Source organism: Camelina sativa, chromosome 12, assembly GCF_030686135.1.
Source record: "Camelina sativa cultivar CO46 ecotype springtype chromosome 12, ASM3068613v1".
Taxonomy (NCBI): domain Eukaryota; kingdom Viridiplantae; phylum Streptophyta; class Magnoliopsida; order Brassicales; family Brassicaceae; genus Camelina; species Camelina sativa.
In genome coordinates, this window is record NC_141891.1 from 13705529 (window position 1) to 13730595 (window position 25067).

The 25067-nt window shown below is 32.2% G+C and overlaps 3 protein-coding genes and 1 pseudogene across 7 annotated transcripts; 1 reads left to right on the forward strand and 3 right to left on the reverse strand.

The window, feature by feature from the left end:
- Positions 1 to 1150: 1150 nt before the first annotated feature.
- On the reverse strand, positions 1151 to 5684 carry LOC104731687 (cytochrome P450 71B11-like; annotated as a pseudogene). Its single transcript, XR_015573836.1, has 4 exons — positions 5419 to 5684; positions 3224 to 3257; positions 1943 to 2823; positions 1151 to 1855 (listed from the first exon to the last, which is right to left on the reverse strand). The product of XR_015573836.1 is annotated as a cytochrome P450 71B11-like (transcript).
- Positions 5685 to 9867: 4183 nt separating this feature from the next.
- Positions 9868 to 13507, reverse strand: LOC104731688 (uncharacterized). Its single transcript, XM_019233912.2, has 14 exons — positions 13387 to 13507; positions 12574 to 12848; positions 12402 to 12481; positions 12192 to 12296; positions 11984 to 12107; positions 11810 to 11871; positions 11669 to 11719; positions 11481 to 11542; positions 11294 to 11390; positions 11012 to 11086; positions 10824 to 10922; positions 10603 to 10731; positions 10305 to 10397; positions 9868 to 10191 (listed from the first exon to the last, which is right to left on the reverse strand). Exons 2-14 carry the CDS (start codon positions 12845 to 12847, stop codon positions 10048 to 10050), a joined length of 1395 nt encoding a protein of 464 aa, XP_019089457.1. The 5' UTR covers position 12848; positions 13387 to 13507; the 3' UTR covers positions 9868 to 10047.
- A 484-nt stretch (positions 13508 to 13991) lies between these two features.
- LOC104731689 (BES1/BZR1 homolog protein 3) lies at positions 13992 to 17040 on the reverse strand. The gene is made up of 2 exons (XM_010451150.2): positions 16615 to 17040; positions 13992 to 14880 (listed from the first exon to the last, which is right to left on the reverse strand). The coding sequence occupies exons 1-2, from the start codon at positions 16828 to 16830 to the stop codon at positions 14242 to 14244; spliced, it is 855 nt and encodes a 284-aa protein (XP_010449452.1). The 5' UTR covers positions 16831 to 17040; the 3' UTR covers positions 13992 to 14241.
- A 2748-nt stretch (positions 17041 to 19788) lies between these two features.
- Positions 19789 to 22153, forward strand: LOC104731690 (heat stress transcription factor A-4a). 4 transcript variants are annotated; one of them, XM_010451152.3, is made up of 3 exons: positions 19789 to 20098; positions 20611 to 20885; positions 20973 to 22153. In XM_010451152.3, exons 2-3 carry the CDS (start codon positions 20664 to 20666, stop codon positions 21924 to 21926), a joined length of 1176 nt encoding a protein of 391 aa, XP_010449454.1. In that variant the 5' UTR covers positions 19789 to 20098; positions 20611 to 20663; the 3' UTR covers positions 21927 to 22153. The 4 variants fall into 4 exon arrangements, with proteins under 4 accessions (XP_010449454.1, XP_010449456.1, XP_010449453.1 ...); XM_010451154.3 differs by having other exon boundaries at positions 19824 to 20098; positions 20614 to 20885; XM_010451151.2 differs by having other exon boundaries at positions 19880 to 20246.
- Positions 22154 to 25067: the final 2914 nt, after the last annotated feature.

A 25067-nucleotide genomic window follows, 5' to 3' on the forward strand; every position in this document is an offset into this window, starting at 1 on the left:
TATTTTGTGCTATTTCTATACTTTTTTTCTTTTAAAATTACATATTACTCACTCACTAAACTAAACACATTTCACCTCTCTCTCTATATATTTTTCTTTTTCTTTTGCTTTATTTTTTGGTTTTCGTTCATTTTTATATAATATATTATGATTATATTTTTTCTACATTTTAAGATCTATATTATTATATTTTTTTTTTTTGAATTAGTATATTATAAACTGTCCATTTTTAGTTGAACATTTGTTCAATATAATAAATAGATGACCGGTTACAATAAGTTATGTTTAATGTAATTGGTCATCCAATTATTAGTGATGACCATATAGATTTATATGGACTTGAACATCTTGATTATATATCCACGTGGATATGCTCGGATGTTCATAAAAAAAAAAATCTCTTTCTGTATACGTAAAAACTTTATAAAAAATTTATTGTATCTTGAATGATCATTTGATTTTGACATATATAATTGTACATATATATATGTACGAGGAAAGGTACAAACTATTATATTAGCATGCATGGTGCTAAAACTGAAGGTGCAAATTATTAATGAAGGCAGCGTTAAAAATATTCAAGAAGAAAAATAATAATAACAAAAAATTTAATCAAATTGGGTGCATGGTACAAAACTCAAAAGTGTCGAGACGTGTATGGCAAAAACTAGCTTTTGATTGGTAACCGGTGGAATGGCATATTCACGTTATTAAGGCGAGTGAAAATAGATAAATGAGAATTTCTGAACCAAGTTTGATCAGCTCTATCTCTATATGACTACCATAACCGGGTTTATATGACTTTTTACTAAAGTGAATAGTGTATATATAATTTTATAATTTTTATTGGACATGTCTGTCCAAAAATGAATGATGTTAATATGAAGATCTATATATTTGTATAGTTATTGCTTACTTCTTAAAAGAAATGAAACAAAGTTGCTACTTGTTAGATTGATGATATTTGTGTTATCAATTGTTTGGATAAGTTCATGGGGTTGAAATACGGTTTTGGAGCTCACTAGCACTAGACAACTGTGAATTACTGCTAAGCTCTAGTCGTAGTAAAATTTTATACCCGACTTTTTTGTTTCCGTCATTTGATTTGGTAGTAATAGTCCCAAAAAAGTTGTCTTTACGCTACAAGATATCAGATTGAACAAACATTTCCTTAATATGGTAATAATATAAGATTTTCACATTATTTATTTTGCACTATGAAATAAAAAACTAAAGTCAAGACCATTGGGTAAGGACGGGGATAAGCTGAAGCGGAGTTTTCTTAGGACTAAGAAGTCCATATGATTCTTCAAGATCAACATCTTTTACCTCCATTCCTTCTGGAAGCTTCCAATCGAAACGGTAGAGAAGATTGATGAGAGTCACATGTACCAAAGCCATACCCATTCCTAAACCTGGACACATTCTTCTTCCGCTATCAAATGGCAAGAGCTCAAAGTTTAGACCTTTATAGTCAATCTCGCTATCCATAAACTTCTCCGAGATGAAAGCTTCTGGATCTTTCCAAACATTGGGATTCCTATGAACAGCCCATATGTTGACATAGATCCACGTTTTCTTTGGAATGTCATAACCTCCGATCTTTATATCTTTTAAAGCCTCTCTTGGTATTAATTAGAAGTGGCACAAGTGGGTTTATCCTTAAAGTTTCTTTGATAACCATTTTCAAATACTTGAGTCGTTCTATATCTTCTTCTGTGATAGTGTCTTTGTTTTTGATCACTTCTCTGACCTCAGCTTGCGCTTTCTTTAGAACTCTTGGGTTTGAAATTAAATGTGTCATCGCCCATGTCAAAGTGTGGCCAGAAGTGTTTACTCCAGCAATAAGAAGGTTCTGAAATAATTAAAAACACAAAATTTTAATTTTTTTTTGCAACATGTGAAGAAAAAATTTATTAAAAGAGAGGTTAACATTACTTACCAACAAAATCCCTTTGGTGTTGTCTCGGGTAAGTTGAAATTCTCCAAGTCCAGTCTCTCCCCGTTCTATCTTAAGGAGCAAATCAATGATATCATCTTTAATACTAGGATCCTCTAAGTGATGTTGTATAGATTGATCAAAAAATGAATCCATTGCCTTAAAAACCTCCTCACATTTGCTGTGTAACCCTGTGATCCTATCAATGATTTTACCAACAACTGGGAAGTAATCCGCTGCCGCGAAGCTCCCTAGTACCTCCATGGTTCCTTGAATGACTTCCTCATAAGCATTCTCAAGTTTGCTTCCTTCTAGACATATCCCAAATCCAACTTTACAAATCACACTCCCAGAGAGTTTTACTAACTTGCGATTCAAGTTGACCGGTCTCTCCAATGAAGCAGATTGTATCATGAACTGGACAAAAGAGGCAACTTCTTCTTGTCTTATATGTTGAAATGATTTTACCCTTTTTGCTGTGTAGAGTTCAACAACCGTCATCTTTCGTACTTCTCTCCAATATTTGCTATAGAAAGAAAATGCAAGATCTTTTAAATTGTATGTAATTCTTGCAGGATAGGTCATGTAAGGTCTCGAACAACACTCAGCATCAAACGTTTTTAAGACATCTTTCACTGTATTGGGAGTTGACGCCACAACAGCAGAGACATATCCAAACTTTAGGGACATTAGAGGCCCATATTTTTCAGATAATTTGAACATCGAACGTTGAGGTTTCGTTCCCAACTGGTACAAGTTACCAATTATAGGAAGTCTAGGTGGTCCGGGAGGCAGATTGTTCTTTGTCTTTTTCGTGCTCTTTGCAATGAGTGATGCAAAGAATACGAATGCAACAATGATATACCACAAACTCATTTTCTTTCCTATACAAAAAGGGATAGTTTATATAAACAGCATAGCATGTCAAGTGGACAATTAACCACACAACAGAAAAAACAAGATAAATGGATTGAAAATATAGAACCGCACTACCTAAAATCACCAAAGCACCCTAACTATTAATCAAGGCAATACAAGTAAAAGAAGAGTCCTTTTATATTTTGCCTAGCACTACTTTTTAGTTTCACATTATATTTTGATATTAGAGTGTATCTATAACAATGAAGAGTACTCACTCTATAAGCTTAGAGTAGAATATATACACTCCTAAATTGAATGATTATAAAAAACAGTTACTAATAAATAAAATAATATTTGTATATATATGAGAATATTATCAAAAACATCTAGAGAGAGACAGAGCGAGAGAGATCCACAAATTACCTTAAACTTGATGTCTGTGGCGGAAGAGTTTACACTGTGGGGCGAGGGAGAAGAAGAAGTGAAATTAGTATTATATATATATATATATATATTAATTTATTTTTGGATTGTGATCATTGATAAGAGACGACGTATATAGAAGATGTGGCTACGTGGTTTGGTTCCATGTATGTGGCTGCGTGGAATGCATTGCGGATAAGTTTCTTTTGAAATAAATGTTCACACATAAATCTTTTTTACTTGCACAAAAGTCCACTCAAAATCTCGTTGTAATTTTCTACGAAAATATTGTATATATACATATATATATAAATTTATTTCTGGATTGTGATCATTGATAAGAGATGACGTATATAGGAGATGTGGCTGTGTGGTTTGCTTCCATGTATGTGGCTTCGTGGAATGCATTGCAGATAAATTTCTTTTGAAATAAATGTCCACACAGAAACTTTTTTTACTCGCACAAAAGTCCACTCAATTCTTGTTGTAATTTTCTACAAAAAAATTGTATATATATATATATATATATATATATATTAATTTATTTTTGGATTGTGATCATTGATAAGAGACGACATATAGGAGATGTGGCTGTGTGGTTTGCTTCCATGTATGTGGCTTCGTGGAATGCATTGCGGATTAGTTTTTTTTGAAAAAAATGTCCACACACAAAAAACTTTTACACACACAAAAAATTTTTACTCGCACAAAAGTCCACTCAATTCTTGTTGTAATTTTCTACGAAAAGATTGCATTATTGCCACTTGTAACATTACTTTTTACGTATGTTTTCTGATTGGTTAGTAGTGCTACGATATAGTTAAATATATTATTATAACCTTAAGAGAAATTTGCATTCACACCTACTTTGTGCTACTCCTATATTTTTTCCCTTCAAAATTACATATTACTCCCTCACCAAACTAAACACATATCTCTCTCTCTCTCTCTCTCTCTCTCTCTCTCTCTCTCTCTCTCTCTCTCTCTCTCTCTCTCTCTCTCTCTCTCTCTCTTCTCCTTTTAAAGAGACTCTCTTTTTATTCTTTTATTTTTTGTAACACTTTTAACTAGTTATTATAAAAAATTAGAGCAATATTAGTAGATGACTATAGATTTAAAAAGAATAAAGAGAATAACCTTGTGTCAGAAACTTTAGGTAAATAACATTTTCTGAAATAGATTAAATACTAAAACATCCCTTTTATATCCTAGTTTTTACAAAATGAACCGGAGAGAGAAAATAATAAATTGTAAAGAAACTATGCGGTGATTATGAAGATGACGGTGGCAAAAATGAAAGACATGGAGGAGGTTACAGATCTGATGCGGTGAACCGATGAACAGGGCCGGCCCACCCCTAAAGCAGCCAAAGCATGTGCTTTAGGCCACATATTATATCCTAATTGTTTAGGTTGTTTCACAAAAGATTTCTTAGTTGAGTTGGTTATGTAGCATGTGAGAAATTATTTGGTCAAGGGTTCGAGTCTTTGGTTTGACAGTTTTTGTATTTTTTCTATTATATGTATCATATGCATACAGTTAATAATATATTTATAAAATACTATATATTTCAAAATGCTTTAGGCCTGGGTAACCCTAGGACCGGCCCTGCCGATGAACCAGTAAGAAAGAAAATAGTAAGCTTTAGAGAAACTGTTATGGTGCTTACAAAGTTGATGGCGATTGTTAAGAAGGTGACGGTGTGAATACAAAAAAACATGGAGGAGGTTAGAGATCTGATGGATATGGTGGATATCATTGTCGTAGGGGTGGGCAATGGTGGTGGTGTTGATAAAAAAACGTTGATGGTGATAGTGGCTACAATGTTTTTGTTGACTGTGTATAGTTGTTGGAAAATCATGTAATTCTATAAAATAGCAAGATTTTTTTTTTGTCAATATAAAATAGCAAGATATATAACAGGAAAATCATGTAATTTTATAAAATAGCAAGATAGTTTTGAAAGAAATAATGGTAATTTGTGAAATGACATGTATCAAATAAAAGTAACTTGTCATCTAGAAGAATAACTTAAAATTTGTAAAAAATCTAACATGCTTTTGAACAGAAAAGCATGTTGACATAAACAATAACATGACATATTTCAAAATAGAGTGCTAATCAAAAAAGCAGCAAGTTAAAAACAAAGGTATTGCTGCATCCTAAAATATTACATGAAGAAAATCAAAACTTACAGAAAATCGATCTTCTGTGGTAGAAACTGTGATCCGACATGAGCGATAAGAGAACCAATGAAAGAAAATTATGGGCTTTGGAGAAACAGAGAGATTCCCACAATTGGGAACAAGATCGGTTGTAGAGATCCAGTGAGAGGGAGCGGTAGAAACTGATGTGGATCATACAAAAATAGAAATTGGGGGTTGGCTAACCCAGAAAAAAATGGGTTCCAGTAGCTGAGAGGAGAGAGAAGGGAGAACCAGAGAAAAAAAGATTTGCCAGCGAGAAAAGAGAAAGAAAAAAGAGGAAAGAAGAAGAAGATGAAAGGATATAATGGACCGAAATTTACTAAAAATCATGTAGAAAATAGACACTGTTTGGTCAAACGTTATTTTGTTAAATACTTTTCATTTTTGGGTTATTTCTTATATATATATATAATTATTTTTGGATTGTGATCATTGATTAGAGACGACGTATATAGGAGATGTGGCTGCGTGGGTTGCTTCAATGTATGTGGCTTCGTGGAATGCATTACGGATAAGTTTCTTTTGAAATAAATGTCCACACACAAATCTTTTTTACTCGCACAAAAGTTCACTCAATTCTTGTTGTAATTTTCTACGAAAAAATTATATATATATATATATATATATATTAATTTATTTTTGGATTGTAATCATTGATAAGAGACGACGTATATAGGAGATGTGACTGTGTGGTTTGCTTCCATGTATGTGGTTTCGTGGAATGCATTGCGGATAAGTTTCTTTTGAAATAAATGTCCACACACAAATCTTTTTTACTCGCACAAAAGTCCACTCATCTCTTGTTGTAATTTTCTACGAAAATATTGCATTATTGCCACTTGTAACATTACTTTTTACGACTGTTTTCTGATTGGTTAGTAGTGTTACAATATAGTTGAATATATCGTTATAATGTTAAGAAAAATTTGCATCCACACCTACTTTGTGCTACTCCTATACTTTTCCCCTTCAATCTCAATTACATATTACTCTCTCACCAAACTAAACACATCTCACCTCTCTCTCTCTCTCTTCTCCTTTTTAAGAGACTATTTTTTATTCTTTTATTTTTGTATCACTTTTAGCTAGTTATTATAAAAAAAAAATATCTGTTCATTTTTATACAATATGTTATAATTATTTTTTCTACATATTAAGATGTATATTGCTATATTTTTTTTTTGAATTAGTATATTATACATTGTCCATAATAATAAGTGGATGACTAGTTACATTAAATATAGGAAAAAAGATGGCTAGCTACATGAAGTATAGAAGAATGCATGGTCACACATACCAAGTATAATATTGTATCCTCAACTACACGAAGTATATGTATTGCATGACCACATGCATGAACTATCTGACGTTATGTGGTCAACACCATAGACATACAATTCGGTACACCGGTCGAATGATTCTGGCGAAGACCGACATTGACTCCGGCGTTGACCAACATTGACCAAAAAAATTATATTTTAATTTTTTATATTAAACAAAATAATAAATTATTATATTAAATTATTTATGGTTTTTCATGATTAGAAAACATATTCTATTCAATATCCAATTATTTATATAACTCTAATGTATTTTTGCTTATAATTAGTTACTTTTTATTTTTAAAGCTAAAATAATAGTTAAATAAAAATAATTAATAATTATTTTCAAAATATATATATAGATTTTATCTTGATTTTAGGAAATATTTGCAAAAGGATCTTATTCAATATTTGCAAAAGGATATAGAATAAGAGGATTATTTCAAATGCCCTTATATTATATATTGAAAATAATTATGTATCTTTAATTTTATCTGTTAAAAGTAAATAATATTAATTTTTTTGTTATTGTTTACATGTTATTAGGAGTAAGTAATTTTTTTTATACCAAAGAGTATCTAAAATTTTGTATACTCTTTACCATGAAAATTTTAAAGTAAAGAATCATATACTCAAATCTTTTGCATATTATTTTTTAATGAAAGTAGTTGAATTTGATTTTATTGATTCTTGTAGTATTTAAGATTTAATAATTTGATGATCAGAGATTTATATATATAAAATCATTAATAATTACATATTTTATATATATATATATATATATATATATATATTTCTTGAAAATATTGATTAATGATTTTATTTAACTATTATTTTAGCTTTAAAAATAAAAAGTAACTAATTATAAGAATGAATAGATTAGAGATATATAAATAATTAGATATTGAATAGATTATGTTTTCTAATCATGAAAAACCATAAATAATTTAATATAATAATTTATTTTTATTTTTTTTAATAAAAAATACATTTTTTTGTCAATGTTGGTCAACGTCGGAGTCAACGTCGGTCTTCGCCGGAATCATTCGACCGGTGTACTGGATTTTATGTCTATGGTGTTGACCACATAACGTCATATAGTTCATGCATGTGGCCATGCAATACATATACTTTGTGTAGTTGAGGATACAATATTATACTTGGCATGTGTGACCATGCATTCTTCTATACTTCATGTAGCTATCCATCTTTTTTCCTTAAATATAACTGTCCATTTTTAGTTGAACATTTGTTCACTAATAAGTGGATGACCACATGGATATATATGGACTTGAACACCTTGATTAGATATCCATGTGGTCATATTTTGGTGGATATGCTTGGATGTTTATCAAAAAAATAAAACAAAAATGTTTTGATGTAAACAATAGTAAAATTCATTGAGTGGTATTATTCAAGTATTTCTACATTTTGTAATGGACAAAACTTATTTCATCAAATAAAAGTTCAATTAAAAAGTTGAAAGTGGATTACCAGTTACATTAAACACAACTTACTGTAAATGGTCATTCACTTATTACTGAACAAATGTTCAACTAAAAATGGACAGTGTATAATATACTAGTTCAAAAAAAAATATAGCAATATATCTCTTAAAATGTAGAAAATATATATTCAAATATATTATATAAAAATGAACAAATAATTTTTTGATAATAAGTTAATAACTATCTAAATAAGTATCGATAAACTATACCACAATTTACCATCCACTTGTCGATGAACACATGTTTGGCTAAAAGTGGATAATATATAACTTATTCACCTAAAATATAGCAAAATACATCTTAAAAAGTAGAAAAATGTAATCATAATTTATTGTAAATATATATAACTTTTTAATCATAATTACACAAATGACTAGAAAGATAAAAGAAAGAGGGAAAAGAGAGAGAGAGAGAGAGAGGAGAATACAACATAACTTTTTTAAAAAAGTAAAATTCTTTTAGTTACATTACATACCATGGGTAATAGTGTCCAAAATTATGAAGTACTGTATGCTAGAAAAGTAATGCAAAAGTATACCAATAGCAAAAAATAGGTTTAGATGAAAGATTTTCCACCTTAGTGGGTGTGGATAGATCAGGGCCGGAGCCGGATATCCGACCTTTTTGATGGTATCCGGATCCGTATCCGATCCGGCCAGATACACAATTTCACTCTCCGAATCTAGCTCCAGAATACCGGATATCCAGTTCACGATTAACCATTAAAATTTTGGTTATCCACCGGTTATCCGATAACTGGTTTATTTTGTTATATGGGCTTTTATTTGAAAACCCAATAAGCATAAGATAGTGAAAAAATGAGAATAGGGCTGTGAGGTTATTTATAGAGAAGAAGTGGAAGCTGTTTTTCTCTTCCAATCGATGTGGGATTAGTAAATGACAAAGGAAGTGGGAATTGGAAGGTCTCACATCGGCAGAGGCAATCAATTATCCTCTCAACTATGTTCTATATACACATGTGTCTCTTCCTACGTTAGGTGAATGACAAATATACATATATATAATATATAATATAAATTATATGGTATGTATTGGCGGATCTGGATATCTGCTCCGATATGATTTAGTATCCGGATCCGTATCCGTATCTGGCCGGATATACAAATATAAGATCTGTATCCAGATCCGTTTTACCGGATATCCAGTTTTTCGGATCGGATATCGGATCCAGATCCGGATATCCGACGGATCTGGTTATTTGATCTCATGGCTAGGTGTAGGTGCAATAAACTCTAAATATATGGGCTTTTGTTATGATTAAACATTGACCCAGAAATTATAATAGCCATTATTATTACATAAGAAAAATAAAAATAAATTAACTTTAATGAAAAAAGGCGATAATTGGTTCAGTGGTTGGTCTAGGGTTCATTATTCTGGAGTTCGAACCCCGATAATGCGATTTATTAATTGTGTAGATTAATGGAGGCAAATTTACAGATGATCTCTAATGATGCGCAATTATCGCCGTTTGCCGTGATTCTACATACAACTGAAGGTGAATATAGAGAATGAGGTGTTCATCAGGAGCATGGATCAAGAGAGAGTATGGAGCAAGAAGGAGAATATATGCAGTGAATCTAATAGGGTCGGAAGGAATTGTCTATGGTAGTTATATATGTAATAGTTCTCGTAATTTGCAATCAATAATAAATCCAGAGGACAAAAAAAAAAACTTAATGAAAAAAAAAGAAACTACTACAAAATTTTGGTTAAAGACATAAAAGTGTTCGAATGTGACGACCAATCATAGCTTAGCTGGACGTTCACGGTCGGACAGGTCTGGTTCCGTATCTATTGGAGACATTAGTGTCCGAAAGTGTATCCCAAACTTTTAACGTCCCCTTTACGCCACCCATAGCGAGTAAGAATGGATTGTCGGCAGAGAAGGCAATGGAAAATAAACTTCCCTGTGAGATTTCAAATTTTTTAGTCAATACATACAAATTTTTACAAAAACAAGTTAATAAATGGAAAACAATGTCTTTTTCTTAAAAAAAAATGTTTGATTATTGGTTCTTACAGCATTTGGTTTGTGTGTGGCAATGCATGAAGGCTCATTGTTTGAAAGATCCCAAAGCTTTACTGTTTTGTCCATAGATGCCGTTGCCAAAAGCTGCTCCAAAATGGTGAGAACAAGTAAGACACACATAATAAATAACAAGTACAAGACTTATAAGCCAAAATTTAGTATTTGTGATTTGTTTTAATCTTAAGTTCTTAACCAATATTAATTTTGTAGTATTTTTTTTTTGTTCCACACAAAATAGTAGTTAGTCAGATTTTTCGAATGGAAACAAATAGGGGAAAGAGTCGCTTACATTAGGCGCTGAAATGTTGTATGAGACGGAAGTGGCTGCTTTATCATGTCCATTGAGAGTGAAACTCGGGTTTGAATTTGAGGCTTGGCGTACATCAAAACCCTTTACAGTTCCATTTTCGAGACTTACCTATATATAAAGAAGGGAAACAAAAGAAAAATATGTCTTATAACCGCCACATTGTATAAATGAACTAATTAAAGAATTAAAGTGTAACGCACCACAAAGGTGTGTTCACTATGAGGATCCCAGGCTAAACTTTCGACATCGGACATGACAGACCATTTGACACCCGAATGTGAAGGTTGTCTTCCGTCTTTCTACAGTTACCAATATTAATGATCATTGTCTAAAGGAAAAGACTGGGGGAAAACACACGAAAATAAACCATCGAACAAAAAACAGTTACCAATACAACAGTTTGATCAAAGGACCCACTGAGAAGCACTTCTGGAGCATAATGGTTCCACGCAACCGCTTGAACCTGCGAACCATACAAACAACAAACCATGATAATTAATACCATTTGACTAAGGAATATAACCGAGTGTATGTAGATGGCTGAATTAGGAGCTTTTTAAAAGAGATTGATCCTCAGTATATCACAAGCTTGAGTCTACGGAGATGAGTGAATTCATATGAGTTGGTTCTCAACAAAGAGTAAGGAAATGATAGTTATTATTGTCTATACCTTATCTGTGTGATGATCCATTGTAATCTTGCATGTTCCGGTAGCGACATCCCAAACTTTGACTTTTGTGTCGGCACTAGCACTAGCAAGTATATTCCTGTTTATTTTTTTGGAGTAAAATAAATAAAATCAGATCCACATCTAAAAAAGCATTTTTTGGAAGAAATAGATTCAGACCTGGACATACCGAAACTCCTTATTCCAAGCAAGACCAAGAACTGGTTCAGTATGGCTACCTTCTTTGTAGTTCTAAGACAAGACGGGAAATCAAAAAATAACGGTTACATTTGGTACATTTTTTGTTGCACCTCAACCAAATTGAATATAGTATTCACCACTGTCGCTACGATAAAATGTACATATATATACACTCACCCCTTCCTCGTTTTGTCCTCCTAGTTGTACACAAGGTAGCACCTCGAACCTCTATAGCATTATATATATCATCAATTTAAACTAGAATATAGTCTCTCATCATATGATTGATAAAAATATGCAAAGAGACAGTTTACATACAACGTCAAGATCCCATATCTCTATTATTGGCGTATCATCCGAACCAACAGCTACGAAATTGCCTACCAATAAGAAACACAAAAGATTCATATAATGTGTAACACATGTATAGCAAGAATGAAGAATCCAAGGATTTGTTTTATTAAAAAACTTTTAGGGATACAAATTACTAACCTTTTTCTCCTCCTTTAAGTGGACAATCAAGCCAAGCAGTACACAACGGAATCGCTGGTACGATTATGTTTTGATGACTATACATATTTGGAGAACCAACCGATGTTTCCTCGAATACATAAACCTAGTCATACATTCATATAAGTTTCATGCGGATCTGCGCAGTAAAATAAATAAATAAATAGAATGTTGAAATAAATTGACTAACGTCAATACAGTTGGTTTCTTTGTTGTCGCTGTCGCTCCTAGCGCAGACAATCATTAAATCGGTTGGTAAGATTTTTGAATCATCATCCGAGTCATCATCATGATCCTAGAAAAACATAGATGTTAGTGACTTAAGTCTGTGCAAAATATACGTACACATTACATTAATTTTCCATGGAAAAGAAATAGTGATATATAGGGACTTATATACATTATTTCTCTTGAGATATGGATCCATCTCGTTACTCTTATAGTAAAGATCCCCAAGCCCGGAACTAAAAATTTCAATTCCTGTGTTTAAAACACAAAATAAAAATAAAATTACAAAATGAATTAATGAAAACGAAAATTGAGATCTGAAAATATAATAAGCTTTAACTTACCATCATCCTCTTCATCGTAATTATCCATATCGAGTTCTTTCAAACCATCATCAACCTCCATCGAAGGAGAAGCACTCTTGCTTTTCGATGACTTCCCAAACTCTTCTGCCACGGCTTTCGCATGAGCAACTTCACCATTCTCTTCTTCTTCTTCTTTATTGAAAATTTTACAACTCTCTTTGAGCTTTTCGATTTCTTCCTTAGAAGGAAGCTTAGCACGATCGGGTATAGCCTTTGCAGCCCCTTTTGGTATCCATGACAATGCAGTTATCATTCTGCAAAACATACAAAATTTATAAAACAACCCAAACTAAATTTACAAACAGGGAATAAACAAGTACATATACCCTTTTTTACTCATAGAAACCGTAACGGAAATTTCATCTAACACGACAAATCTTTCGTAGCCACACAGACAAGAATTCGGAAAGAGTTACAAAAAAAAAACAAAAGAATTCAACAAACAGAAAATCATAACAAAACGCCTCGAATAAAATATATACCAATTTTCAAAATCCAAAGGTCGAGAATCGAGAGGAATAACAAAGGTAGCATAAAATGATAGAAGAATCGGGTTAAAGACGTACACATCTACCAAAAGACAATAATTAACATATTGAACTATTTAAAGATCATGAGAAGCTTTGGAGGGATATATGAACAATCTATAGACAAATGAATCGTTCCCGCGACGGAAAACCCTAAATAGGCGACGAAGACGGCGACCCTAGTTATATTAATCTCCTCTTTTACTTGAATGAATCTACTTTGAGATTGAATGGAAAAGGAATTAAACTATCAAAGAGAACTTACGTTACAAACGATTCTACACACAACTCTTGCTCTGGTGTCTGGAGGTATCTTTATCAAAATTTCGAGAGAGACAACTTATAAAGGGTTCTGTCCCGTTTGTTAATAAACCCTTTTTTTACGTACTCTGTAATAATATCATCTGTATAAATGGGCCAAATCTTTAGCCAGTTAAGGAACTGGACATTTAAATTGGATCCACTAAGCAATCTACCGACATATGTTCGTGCAATTGCGTAGGAATTGTATAAATGGAATCCATACATACCATATTGTGGCGTTTTACGTGTGTTAATTAATTAATAAGATCAATCACATGTACTCGTAATTGTTCGTTGACTTTTCACTTTTTCTATTGGGTTACGTACGACTTCTTTTGGGCATATCTCCGGTCTTTCAACGCAATCCAGTTTTCTTTATCTTACTGATATCAATGATAAATACACAATTTCAACGATAGATTTACTGATATTTTTTTCTCACGTTCACAATGGTTGAAAGTCCAATTTGGCTTCATTATTTTATATGAAGTCGATTATAATAACAACATCACACTAATCTCAAATCGAATCTCCACTAATAATTAAACAAAAAAAAAAAGCTTCCAGTGATAAAATAGATTCTAACTATAACTTTAGTCAAAAAGCCAACCCAAAAAAAAAGTAAAAAACAGAGCTCAAAATGTCCTTTTTTTTTTCTTTTTCTTTCTTATCTCTCTATTTTTTTCCTCTCAATCACCTTTCAACATCACACTTAAAAAAAAAAACAGACCAATTAAAACGATGAAAAAGAACTATTATGATAAGAGAGTTTGATTGATGATGACAATAAACGACATTTAATTGTTCTCTGAAATCATCATCTGGTTCTTGAGTTTCCAAGTGTAAGTTCTAAATCATCCGAAACACATTCTCCATGTATCCTTTCACCTTCCCAAGGCTTCACCATTCCTATCACAGTGGTTGCGTTACAACCAAAGGCAAACTCAGCCGCCATTCCATCAGCCATTGGCACATCAGAGTTCTGATCAACACCAGCTGGAATAGCAGGAGAGCAGTTCCCACTTTGTCCTGGAGTCCACATTGGTGAGTTACAATCCCCCATTTTAAAAGCCTCTTTGTCGAAAAACGGGTTTCTTGAAACTAAGCTGAACGTAGGAGAAGACGGTCCGCTCTGTGGAGTTTGCATTCCAGAGAGCCATCCAGAGTCAGGGATGGTTACTTGATCACGAGTAGGACTTCGAGCCAATGGCGGAGTCACAGGAGCGCTTATCGAGTTTCCATGGAAGAATGGAAGCTTGGAAGGTGAGTTTGAAGAGAGGTTCTTGAGCCAGGGGATTAGCGAGTTAGCATCACCAAATGGGTTAGTAGGACTAGGGAATGATGAAGATGAAGGGCTTGGATTGTAAGAAGCACGAGGGCTATGTTGATACGATGAACATGGACTCGCTGAAGTAGAACCATTCATGAGTTCCATTCGATCCATTGGTTTGCATCCCTACACAAGAGTGTACGCAAAACGTAAGAAATAGCACAAACATATAACCAGAACAATCCATTTCAAGCAAAGATTTTCATAAAAGACCCTATAAATCTTCTGCTAGTGGATTAGTTTAAGATGTGTCTTTCTTTTTACATAATGCAAAAGCTGGTGAGCAACAAGCCAACAAACAAAAAGAGACATTATGATTGATAATTGAAAATCTAAATGCACCAAGAAAAAAAAGAAAGTAGAGAACAATGATTATGTTTGGTTTATAATGGTCAAAAGAACAATCTTTGCTAATGGATTATTTTACATAAAAGAGAGCATAGAATGTTTTTATCGTTGTCACAAAAATGTAAGAGCTGCCGAGCTGTTGAGCATGAACAAGATAACACTATGATTGAAAATCAAAATGCACCTAAGCAGGAAAAAGCGTAAAGAACAATGATTTTCTTTGGTGCTATATAAGTGGTCGTAGAACAATCTTTGCTAATGGATCGAGAATCTCTCTAAATAAAAGAGAGTTTTTCTTTTTGTCAATAAAAGAGAGTTTAAAATTGTTTCTTTTATTCTTTTGCCATTTTTACGAAATGCCAAAAAGCTGGTGAGCAACGAACAAGATGACACTATAATTGATAATTGCAAAAATCCAAATGCAACTAAGGTAACAAAAAAAAAAAAGGTTAAAAGAAATAACAATGATTTTATTTGGCATTTAATGGTCAAACAATGAAATAATTCCAATTTATTTTATCCCCACACAAGCAAAATCAAAACATCATCATTAGATGTTGGCAAAAGGGAAATCATTTCCCCAGTCTCACCATTGACTGGTTAAAAACAAGAATTAGCACAATTAATATTAATACAGTGTATTTTAACCAACAATAATAATAATAAACACTCATGGAAACTATTTGATCACACGAGTCAAGAATCCAAAATCTTTATTTTAGTCTATTTTCTATACACTAATACACATACTATTGGGTCTTATTTTGACTTGAGGGAGTTAATGTAACAAAATGGATCCTACTTTATTAGTGTAAGTGTGAATGTAAGCAAATAAAGAAAAAGTTTTTTCGAGAAAATTTATACAGTATGATTCAAGAAAGAAAAGCAAAATTGGAATTTCAGAGAAAGCGTCAGTCTGAAAAGGAAAAAAAATCCATGTGGGCAAGAAGAAAAAAGAAAAGTCACCCTCGATCGTTGTATGTACTACAAGGAATCCAACCCATTACCAAACAGCAGTTTCGTGAAACAGACGTGTCCTAAAGTTAAAAAAAAAAAAATTCACATAAAGCAAAGAAAAGGTTTTGTAAATGACCAAAGAAAAACACAAAAAGAAAGACCTAAAATGACGAAAACACCCTGAAAAATTCTGTTAGACTGTGTGATTAGGTAAGGGTAAATTGGTCATTAAGCAAGTAAATTCCCCATCTGAAAGTGAAACAGAGAGTGTCGAAGCAAGCAGCAGCATCAGCGAATCTTAAGAGACATATTCATGCTTTTGTTTCAGTTCACCGGAACGGTTTCGATCTGACGTTTGCAATGACTTTTTACTAAACCCGGTCAAATATTAAATCACAACCGTCCATTTTTTTATATTTCTCCCCAAAAAAAAAAAAACTAACGCTCAGATCTATTCACAAGTCTTAAACAAGTAAAACCTTTTAAAAAAATCTAAAAAATCGATAATAATATTTCAATAAAATCGAGTTTTTGTTTAGGGGGTTTGGGGTTTACCTTGCGGTAAGTAGTTCCGTCGTCTTCAACAGTCCAGCCAGCTTCATTGCATAAGGCTTTGAGGACTTCGTTGTTGTCGCAGTGTTTAGGTAGCTTGAAATTTCCATGAATCCTTAGCCCTGCGAAGATCTTAGCCGCAATCGCGCGTCTTCTCCTCTCTCGCCGTTTGTTGTTCTCTCTCTCTTTCCATGTCGGCGTTCTTGTCCCCGACGTCATTTTTTAGGATCACCGCCGGATTATTGGAGAGAAAAAAAAAAAAGAACAGCGTCGTTTCTACTTCTTCTAATCTTTAGAGCTCGTCGTAGAAAAGACAAAACAAAAAAAAACTCGCGCTTTATGTTTTTTTTTTTTTTTTGACGATTTCTCTTGTTTTAAGTTTTTATTTTTTGTTTTTCTGGTCTGGTGACGAGTAACGGAGTAAGTAATAAATGAAGAAGCACTTAGGCAGGGTTGAATTAAAAAAAAAAAAAAAAAAAGGTAAAGGTAGATATTTGAAAAGACGAAGTTACCCTTAAAGTATATTGTAATTTACAAGGATGCATCGTATGATTCGTATGTGTTAACACGTGCTCAGGCTTTTTTTTTTTGTTTGGAATAAAGCAGGAAAAATATGAAAATGTGTGTTTCCACCGCAAACGACGTCGTTTGGTGTACATTGTTATGGAGAAATAGAGTTCAATTTTTTTTTATAAAAGTCAAGAATATCAAGCTGCTTTTATAAGTTATCTTTTATAAATGTCTATTTTTGTAGATAATAAATCTAGCTTCTATTATTATTTATTGACAGCATTTTCCAACTATCCACATCTAAGAGCCAGGAACTATGAATTAAAGAATAAAAAAAAATAGGAGTATTATGTTAATTTCTAATCTAGATTTAGAAAAACTAATTTACAGTACTAGTTAATTAAAATTATTGTCGACTCCAATATACGTGGCAGAGATTGCGGCATCTTCTTTGAGGAATGTGACATGTCACCTTTCAACTTTGTTAGAGAGACCACAAATCGTTTTTAGTAGTAATATTTAATCATAACCGTTAAATCGGGTGTGGGTCACGTGATGCTCTCGATCTGCTTCCCATCAACTTGTCATTGCTCGTGATCACTCGTTTGCTCTTTCTTTTCCATTAATTTCTTCTTTTTTTTTTGTTGATTAGTCTATAAAAGTATTAAAGCAATTTGAATAAATAAGCTACTCTTTGACATTATCATACTACCACATTCATACCATCTGTTACCCAACCAATAAATATTCGTACCACTACTATTATAGAACTGCACATACCTATGATGTTCGTGTAATCTATATATTTGCATCTTTGATTCCAAGTTTCTTATAGTAATGAACAACAGTTTGTGTGTCTTGTGTACTTTACACACACATGCCTTTTATATATTATCCGACACTTAATATTTTGTAGTAGTACTACTTGCCTTTATGTCTCTCTCTATATATTTGGTGTTAAATTAGACTTATTTATTTATGTTATATACTAACCAACACACGTTACGTAATTAATATGTCAAATTTGTGTACACATGATATGACTTGAGTATGAAGGACACACTTCGTTCGACCAAACAAATAGTCGGCCCCCAAAGTTGAAACAATATTACATTATCAAACAATTTCATTTAGTTCCATGTAAACAACATTACTGGATAGCAAAACCAATAATAAATCACATTACATATAAATGTTACATAATTTAATTTTCTTTTACATGTAATTCCGATTGCATGCTGGTTATCTACGATTTCTAGAAGCAATTTACTCCTGAATTTAGAACTGAGTTTTTCTTTTCTTTTTTTTCTTTTACTATTATAGTTTTATTAGACAATTGAGTTTTTTTTTTTTAAATAGTTATTGTCTTATTTAATTGAAAAAAAAAATTCATTTTTTCTTATCAGAATTTTAGAATATACCGTTGACTGGGGACAGTGAACTAAGCACATACGTATTCATTATTTGGAGAAATATTAATATTTTCCTCGTCGAACCGGATTGATAACATCATAATATTCTTTTACATGAACACTGCCACAGGTGTAATCTAACGTTTGACATGAATTTAAAATCCTCTTTCAGGTGATACTTTAAAATCTAGGTGATACTTGAAATTCAAGTTCAATCTCCGTCTTTTTTCTTATACAGTAGCGTTAAACTAAACAAATGATCATACAGACTTAATTCAATTTCTTGTTTACATAAGGAGCATTTGCAAAAATAGAATTTTCTACATTTTTTCTATACCTTTTTTTATATCTTTGCAAGAATACGTTTTTAAAAATCCTTTTACAAAAATACCATTTTTTATATCTTTTTGCAAAATCTAATAATTTTGTTGTTGTTTTTTTTTTTCTTTTGCAAATTCAAGCACATCCTCTTCATCACGTCGTTGCAAGTTAGAGAGCTTTAATTGAACATGTATATTTTTCACGAACATGTATATCACCTGAAAGAGGATTTTAAATTCATGTCAAACGTTAGATTACACCTGTGGCAGTGTTCATGTAAAAGAATATTGTGATGTTATCAATCCGGTTCGACGAGGAAAATGTAGAAAATTCTATTTTTGCAAATGCTCCTTATGTAAACAAGAAATTGAATTAAGTGGTGTACAACAGTACAACTGCAGATTACTATGCCAAAATTGGTATATCGACAACGTAGGTACGACCACATAAAAACTATTTTACATATCCTCTCCTATTTGTTTTACCATGAAACTAAGTAGTATGTTTCATGATAATTATTAGATAGATATTCATCAAAATTAACAATAAAGAATTTTCAGACGTTTAATTAAACAAAAAGAAGGCATGCATGATATCTCTACGAAATGCCATCACAAAATTCACAATAGAATATTCAAAGTGGACCTTTCGATTTCGTTTCGTGCCGTCCAAAAAAACAAGACTTTTTTATTAATTTTATTTATAAATTCCAAAAGATAACAACTAATTTTTTTTTTCTCACGGTCATAAATGTTTCTACATTACCACAAACAAACAAGATCTCTAAATGATTTTTTTGTTTTCTGTTATTCATTGACTAATTCACATTTTATATACTTAAAAAAAAAAAGTTATATGCTAAAAACAGCTCTATCATCATCTCATGGGGTGATTTTGATATAAAGAAATAATAATAATAGTAAATAAAAAATTCGACCAAACCCAATCTTAGCAAAAACAACGAAACAGCTGTTCTGTTCTGATTCGAACACTTAATCAAATCAAAAGCTAAAAAAAAAATTCCTGACTAAAAAAACTCACAAATCCCCAGAAAATTTATATAATCTCTCACTAATTCTTTCTTCTGCGTAGTTCAAATAAAAAACGAAGAAAGGTTTGACGAATCTTCTTCGTAAATCTGCAGCAGCTGCTCCCACCGGGTCAATCGACTCGTTTACTTTTCTACGGTCTTCTCTCCACAGATAAACTTTGATATTTCAGCAGCAATAATGTTAAAGAGAGAGGTACACATAAGAAGACAAATCGTTTCTGTTTGATATTATTCTCTGTTTGATTTACTTAAATAAATACCCACACAAGTCGAGAGAAGCTTTTCTTTTTTTCTTTCTTTGTGTTCGAGAAGCAGAGAGGGTTCCAGAAGCAAATATAAAGGTTGTTCCTTTTTTATGTATCTGATTAAGTGAGAGATTTAATGTTAAAAGGGTTTCTAGATTCGTTGAATTTTAAAGGGGTTTATGGTTTTAAGGGCTTCTTAGAAGCTTTTAGCTTCATTTTGAGAAACAGTGGTGAGGTTTTGGTGTTTTTTTGTTTTAAGTTCGAAGCTTTCTTTTTTTTTTAAGGGAATTTTGGGTTTTGAATCTTATCCAATTTTGATCGAAACTAGTGACAGTTCTTTGAGTCCTTAACTCTAGTTTCTGTGTACTAAAGTTATTGACTTGAAAAGCTTTAATCTTTGGTTCTTGAAGCTTATAGCTGATATAAAGAGTCTCTCTTGCTCTGTTTTTTTGTTTGGCAGTAGATTGAATCAAGGAGTTGAAAGTTTTTAAAGATTTTGAAAGTGTTTTAGAGATGGATGAGAGTAATCATGGAGGTTCATCAAGCTCACTCCCACCTTTTCTTACAAAAACATATGAGATGGTTGATGATTCTTCATCGGATTCGATTGTCTCGTGGAGTCAGAGTAACAAGAGTTTCATCGTTTGGAATCCCCCGGAGTTTTCTAGAGATCTTCTTCCGAGATTCTTTAAACACAATAACTTCTCGAGCTTTATCCGTCAGCTTAACACATATGTAAGTCTTTTGTGTTTTGTGTGTTTGATCTTGAATCAGTCATCTTCTTTGGTTGGTTTAGTTTAGTTTTGGGTTTTCGTATTGTAGGGTTTTAGAAAAGCTGATCCTGAACAGTGGGAGTTCGCAAATGATGATTTTGTGAGAGGTCAACCTCATCTTATGAAGAACATTCATAGACGCAAACCTGTTCATAGCCACTCTTTACCGAATCTTCAAGCTCAGCAAAATCTCTTGACGGATTCAGAAAGAGTGAGGATGAAGAATCAGATCGAGAGATTGACAAAAGAGAAAGAAGGGTTGCTTGAAGAGTTACAGAAACAAGATGAGGAACGAGAAGGGTTTGAGATGCAAGTTAAAGAACTAAAAGAACGGTTACAACACATGGAGAAGCGTCAGAAAACAATGGTTTCGTTTGTTTCTCAAGTACTTGAAAAACCAGGGCTTGCTTTGAACCTCTCACCGTGTGTTCCCGAACCAAACGAGAGGAAAAGAAGGTTCCCTAGGATTGGGTTCTTGCCTGATGAATCGATGATGGAAGAGAACCAAACATATGTTGTTGTGAGAGAGGAAGGTTCGACAAGCCCGTCTTCACACACAACAGAGCATCAGGTGGAACAGTTAGGGTCATCAATAGCGATTTGGGAGAATCTTGTATCGGATTCTTGTGAGAGTATGTTACAAACAAGAAGCATGATGACACTTGATGTGGATGACTCGTCTACTTGTCCAGAAAGCCCTCCTCTTTCTTGCATACAGCTAAGTATCGATAAACGTCCCAAGTCTCCTCCTTCTCCAAGGATCATCGACGTGAACTCTGAGCCCGATGTTACGAAAGAACAGAACAAGACTGTTGCTGCTCCTCCTCCTTCAGTAGCAGGAGCGAATGATGTTTTCTGGCAGCAGTTCTTCTCAGAGAATCCTGGCTCAACTGAGCAACGGGATAAAGCTGAAGATCGTAGTGAGAAATCGTGGTGGAACTCAAGGAATGTAAATACAATTACAGAACAGCTTGGACATCTGACTTCTTCAGAGAGAAGTTGATAAAGTCAAAGATTAAAAACTCTTTAGTCTGTTTTAGTTTCTTGTAAAATAGGTTTTGGCAGTTTTGTTGTCTTCGGTTTATAGTATTTTTGGGTCTGGTTCAGCTGTTTATTATCACATGTATGTTCCACACAGTTCATTGTAGCAGACGACTACTACTATGTAACATTAATCTTGTTCGGACGAGGAGCTTAACCGAAAAACTTATTAATGGATTCAAACAAAAAGCAGAAAGATCGTAAAGCAACTGTTGAACTAACAAAGATAACAATGGCAAGATAATACTGACAAACTTGAACTTCAATGCCTCAATGGTAATGATAATTAATAAGCTAGAACTTATGGATGTTGTTCACTAGATGCGATTGACTTCGAACGAAATCATAATTTGCGAAAGTCCTATAGGTTGAAGTCAAACCTCTAGATCCTTTGCTTGCTTCGCCTTCTCCTCTTTAATACTCTCTCGAATAATGTTCTCCATAAGATGAGGTTGATCTCGTATAAAATTCTCATTTGCGAATTCCCATTTCTCAGGGTCGATCATCTTAAATCCATACCAAAAAAGATGTATATATATGTAAGTAACTTACATATATATCAAGTCGAAAGAAGAAGGAATCTATGTCGTAAGGAACTTTTTGTACTCATGAAGCAAGTATCTTTCAAAACTATACTATGATTGTTATCAGTTTACATTTGAATATTGACTCCTTTGTTTCCTGGTGGACTACAAAACTTGTAACAACTATTATTATACAATATCGGGTTATGCTTATAACCGCTTTAATAATCTATATTAACATTTTTGAAATACATTTTGTGTTATGCCTTTTTTATTTTGCTTATTTAAATTTTTTATTTACAACATTAACCCCTAAAATTTTTCCAAAAATAGCATTATTTCAGATTTTGTTTTTCTAAATTTTTACATTCCATTCTAACTAAAAAAAAATTATAACAAAATCAATATGGAAACAAAATGATATATTTAACCACACCTTCTATCTATGAGTCATTTGCAAACAAAGAAAACAACAATTTGATTTCCATTTTGTTTTTCAATATTTGTGAGCTTTGATTCACATTTATTTAAATATTATAATTAATATATATAAACTTAATAAAATTTTAAAATATTACGAATATGTAAAATTTAAAAAAGTTTAAATACAATATAATATGGTTATATAGTAGATGAGTTGTAAAGAGAACATGTTTGAATTAATAAAATATCACTAAATTTGTGCTAACACGGATTAAATCCTCATTTAATTATTTTTCAACACTATTAATATTAGATATATTTGACATATAGAATCAAGTTGATTTAACTAAGATTGTGTAAAGTAATTAAATCATTAGGAACAATATGACTTTAATCATCCTTAATCACCGCGTATAAGAACTTATTATGTATTTAGATCCGTTATTTTTTTGTTATAATAATTAAAAGTCAAAATAGAATCTCAAATACTAAACAAAACAAACTAAATATAACAAACAAATAATCATGAAGTATATTGCGGGTTAAAAAATTAGTATAAATATTTTGCCGTAAAAACAGCCGGAAAAATTAGTTATTGCTCTATTTATAAAACATCCAATATTTAACAAACAAATACAACATAACATATAAATAATAATAGAAATTATATGCACGCGGTGTACTGCGGATTAAGATCTAGTTATTTTATTAAGATTTGATATTTTCCCTTGCAACGATTTACGAATACGTAATTTAATTATTTTTTTGGTTCAAAATATAGGTGGATATAGTGAGAGATATATAATCCAACATTAAAGTTACGCTGGTTACATTAACATGTGCTGTTCGTTAATCCTGAGAATTATTTAAGGATCCAAACAAAGTTTAAAAGCCCAATTATAGCCCAAGAGAAAAAGATTCTCAAAGACATCACACGTGTCTAACATACAGTCACATACACTTGGAATAAACGTGTCATAAAAAGATAACCTTATTTCCCAGTCAACCTTTGCCGTCAACACCCCGATTCCGGTGAACCAATCGACGCCGGAAAATTTTCAAACATCGCTTGATCGTTGTTTCCCACCTTAATCCCGAGGTTTTTTTTTTTTTTGATCATCTGTTGGATTATATTAATGAAACCTCTGAAACATTACATAGTTATGAGAATTAGTTGTCTTCTCTACCCGATTTACAGTTCTACCGTTAGACCAGTATTACTGGAGTAATTCAGTGGGTTACTCTCTGTATTGGGGCCCAAAATGATATTATGAGCTTTAGCGGACAAGAAGGATACAAAGATATAATGGCAAGGCTCTCTTTAACATTTGGTTCAGACTCTGTTTTCTACCAAAAATCCCAGTTCTTCTTGCTTAAAGTGCAAGCTTTTTCTTCTTTCTCTTTTGTAAATCAAGTTTTTAAAAGTTCAAATTAAGAACTTTGAATTAAAAACTTTACCATTGATAATTACTAAACACAAATTAAAAAATTATTATTTAAAAGACTGAGTAATTTTCTTTGAGTTCTCTAGTAAATGAAGGATTTTGCAAAAATACTCTTAGGATTGCTTTACTTAAATTAATATTAATTATATGATTAATTAATATAAGAGTAACTTAAGAGAGGTACTCCACTGATGATGCTCTTAGCACCTATGTAAAATTAGGCCTATACCAAAAAAACCCTAAGAGTTGAAACTCAAAAGCACATAACAGAGGACTACACTATCTCATCAGCAAAGACCGAATTTAACCAAAAGGGATGGCCTTCTACAACATAAGATTGCATCCGGCAATCCAACCCGAGTTTATACTCTCTCTTTTTTGTTTTTTTTTTAGTAATTGGTTTTGGTACGGAATATAGTTATACAGAGTCACTTTAATCCATTTTTAATAAAAGGGAAGTACACATTATAGTTTTTGTAGATTTTATATTTTTAATAAATGGTTACAAGTGGTTACAAATATGTTATAGATAGGTTATAGATTAGTCTATATATTAATATTAATGGTTACACCTAAATATTATTACAAATGGTTACAAATATGTTATAGATAGGTTATAGATTAGTCTATATATTAATATTAATGGTTACACCTAAATATTAAGCATATTCCAAATTGATAATTGATATATTAGTGGTAACAAATAAAATC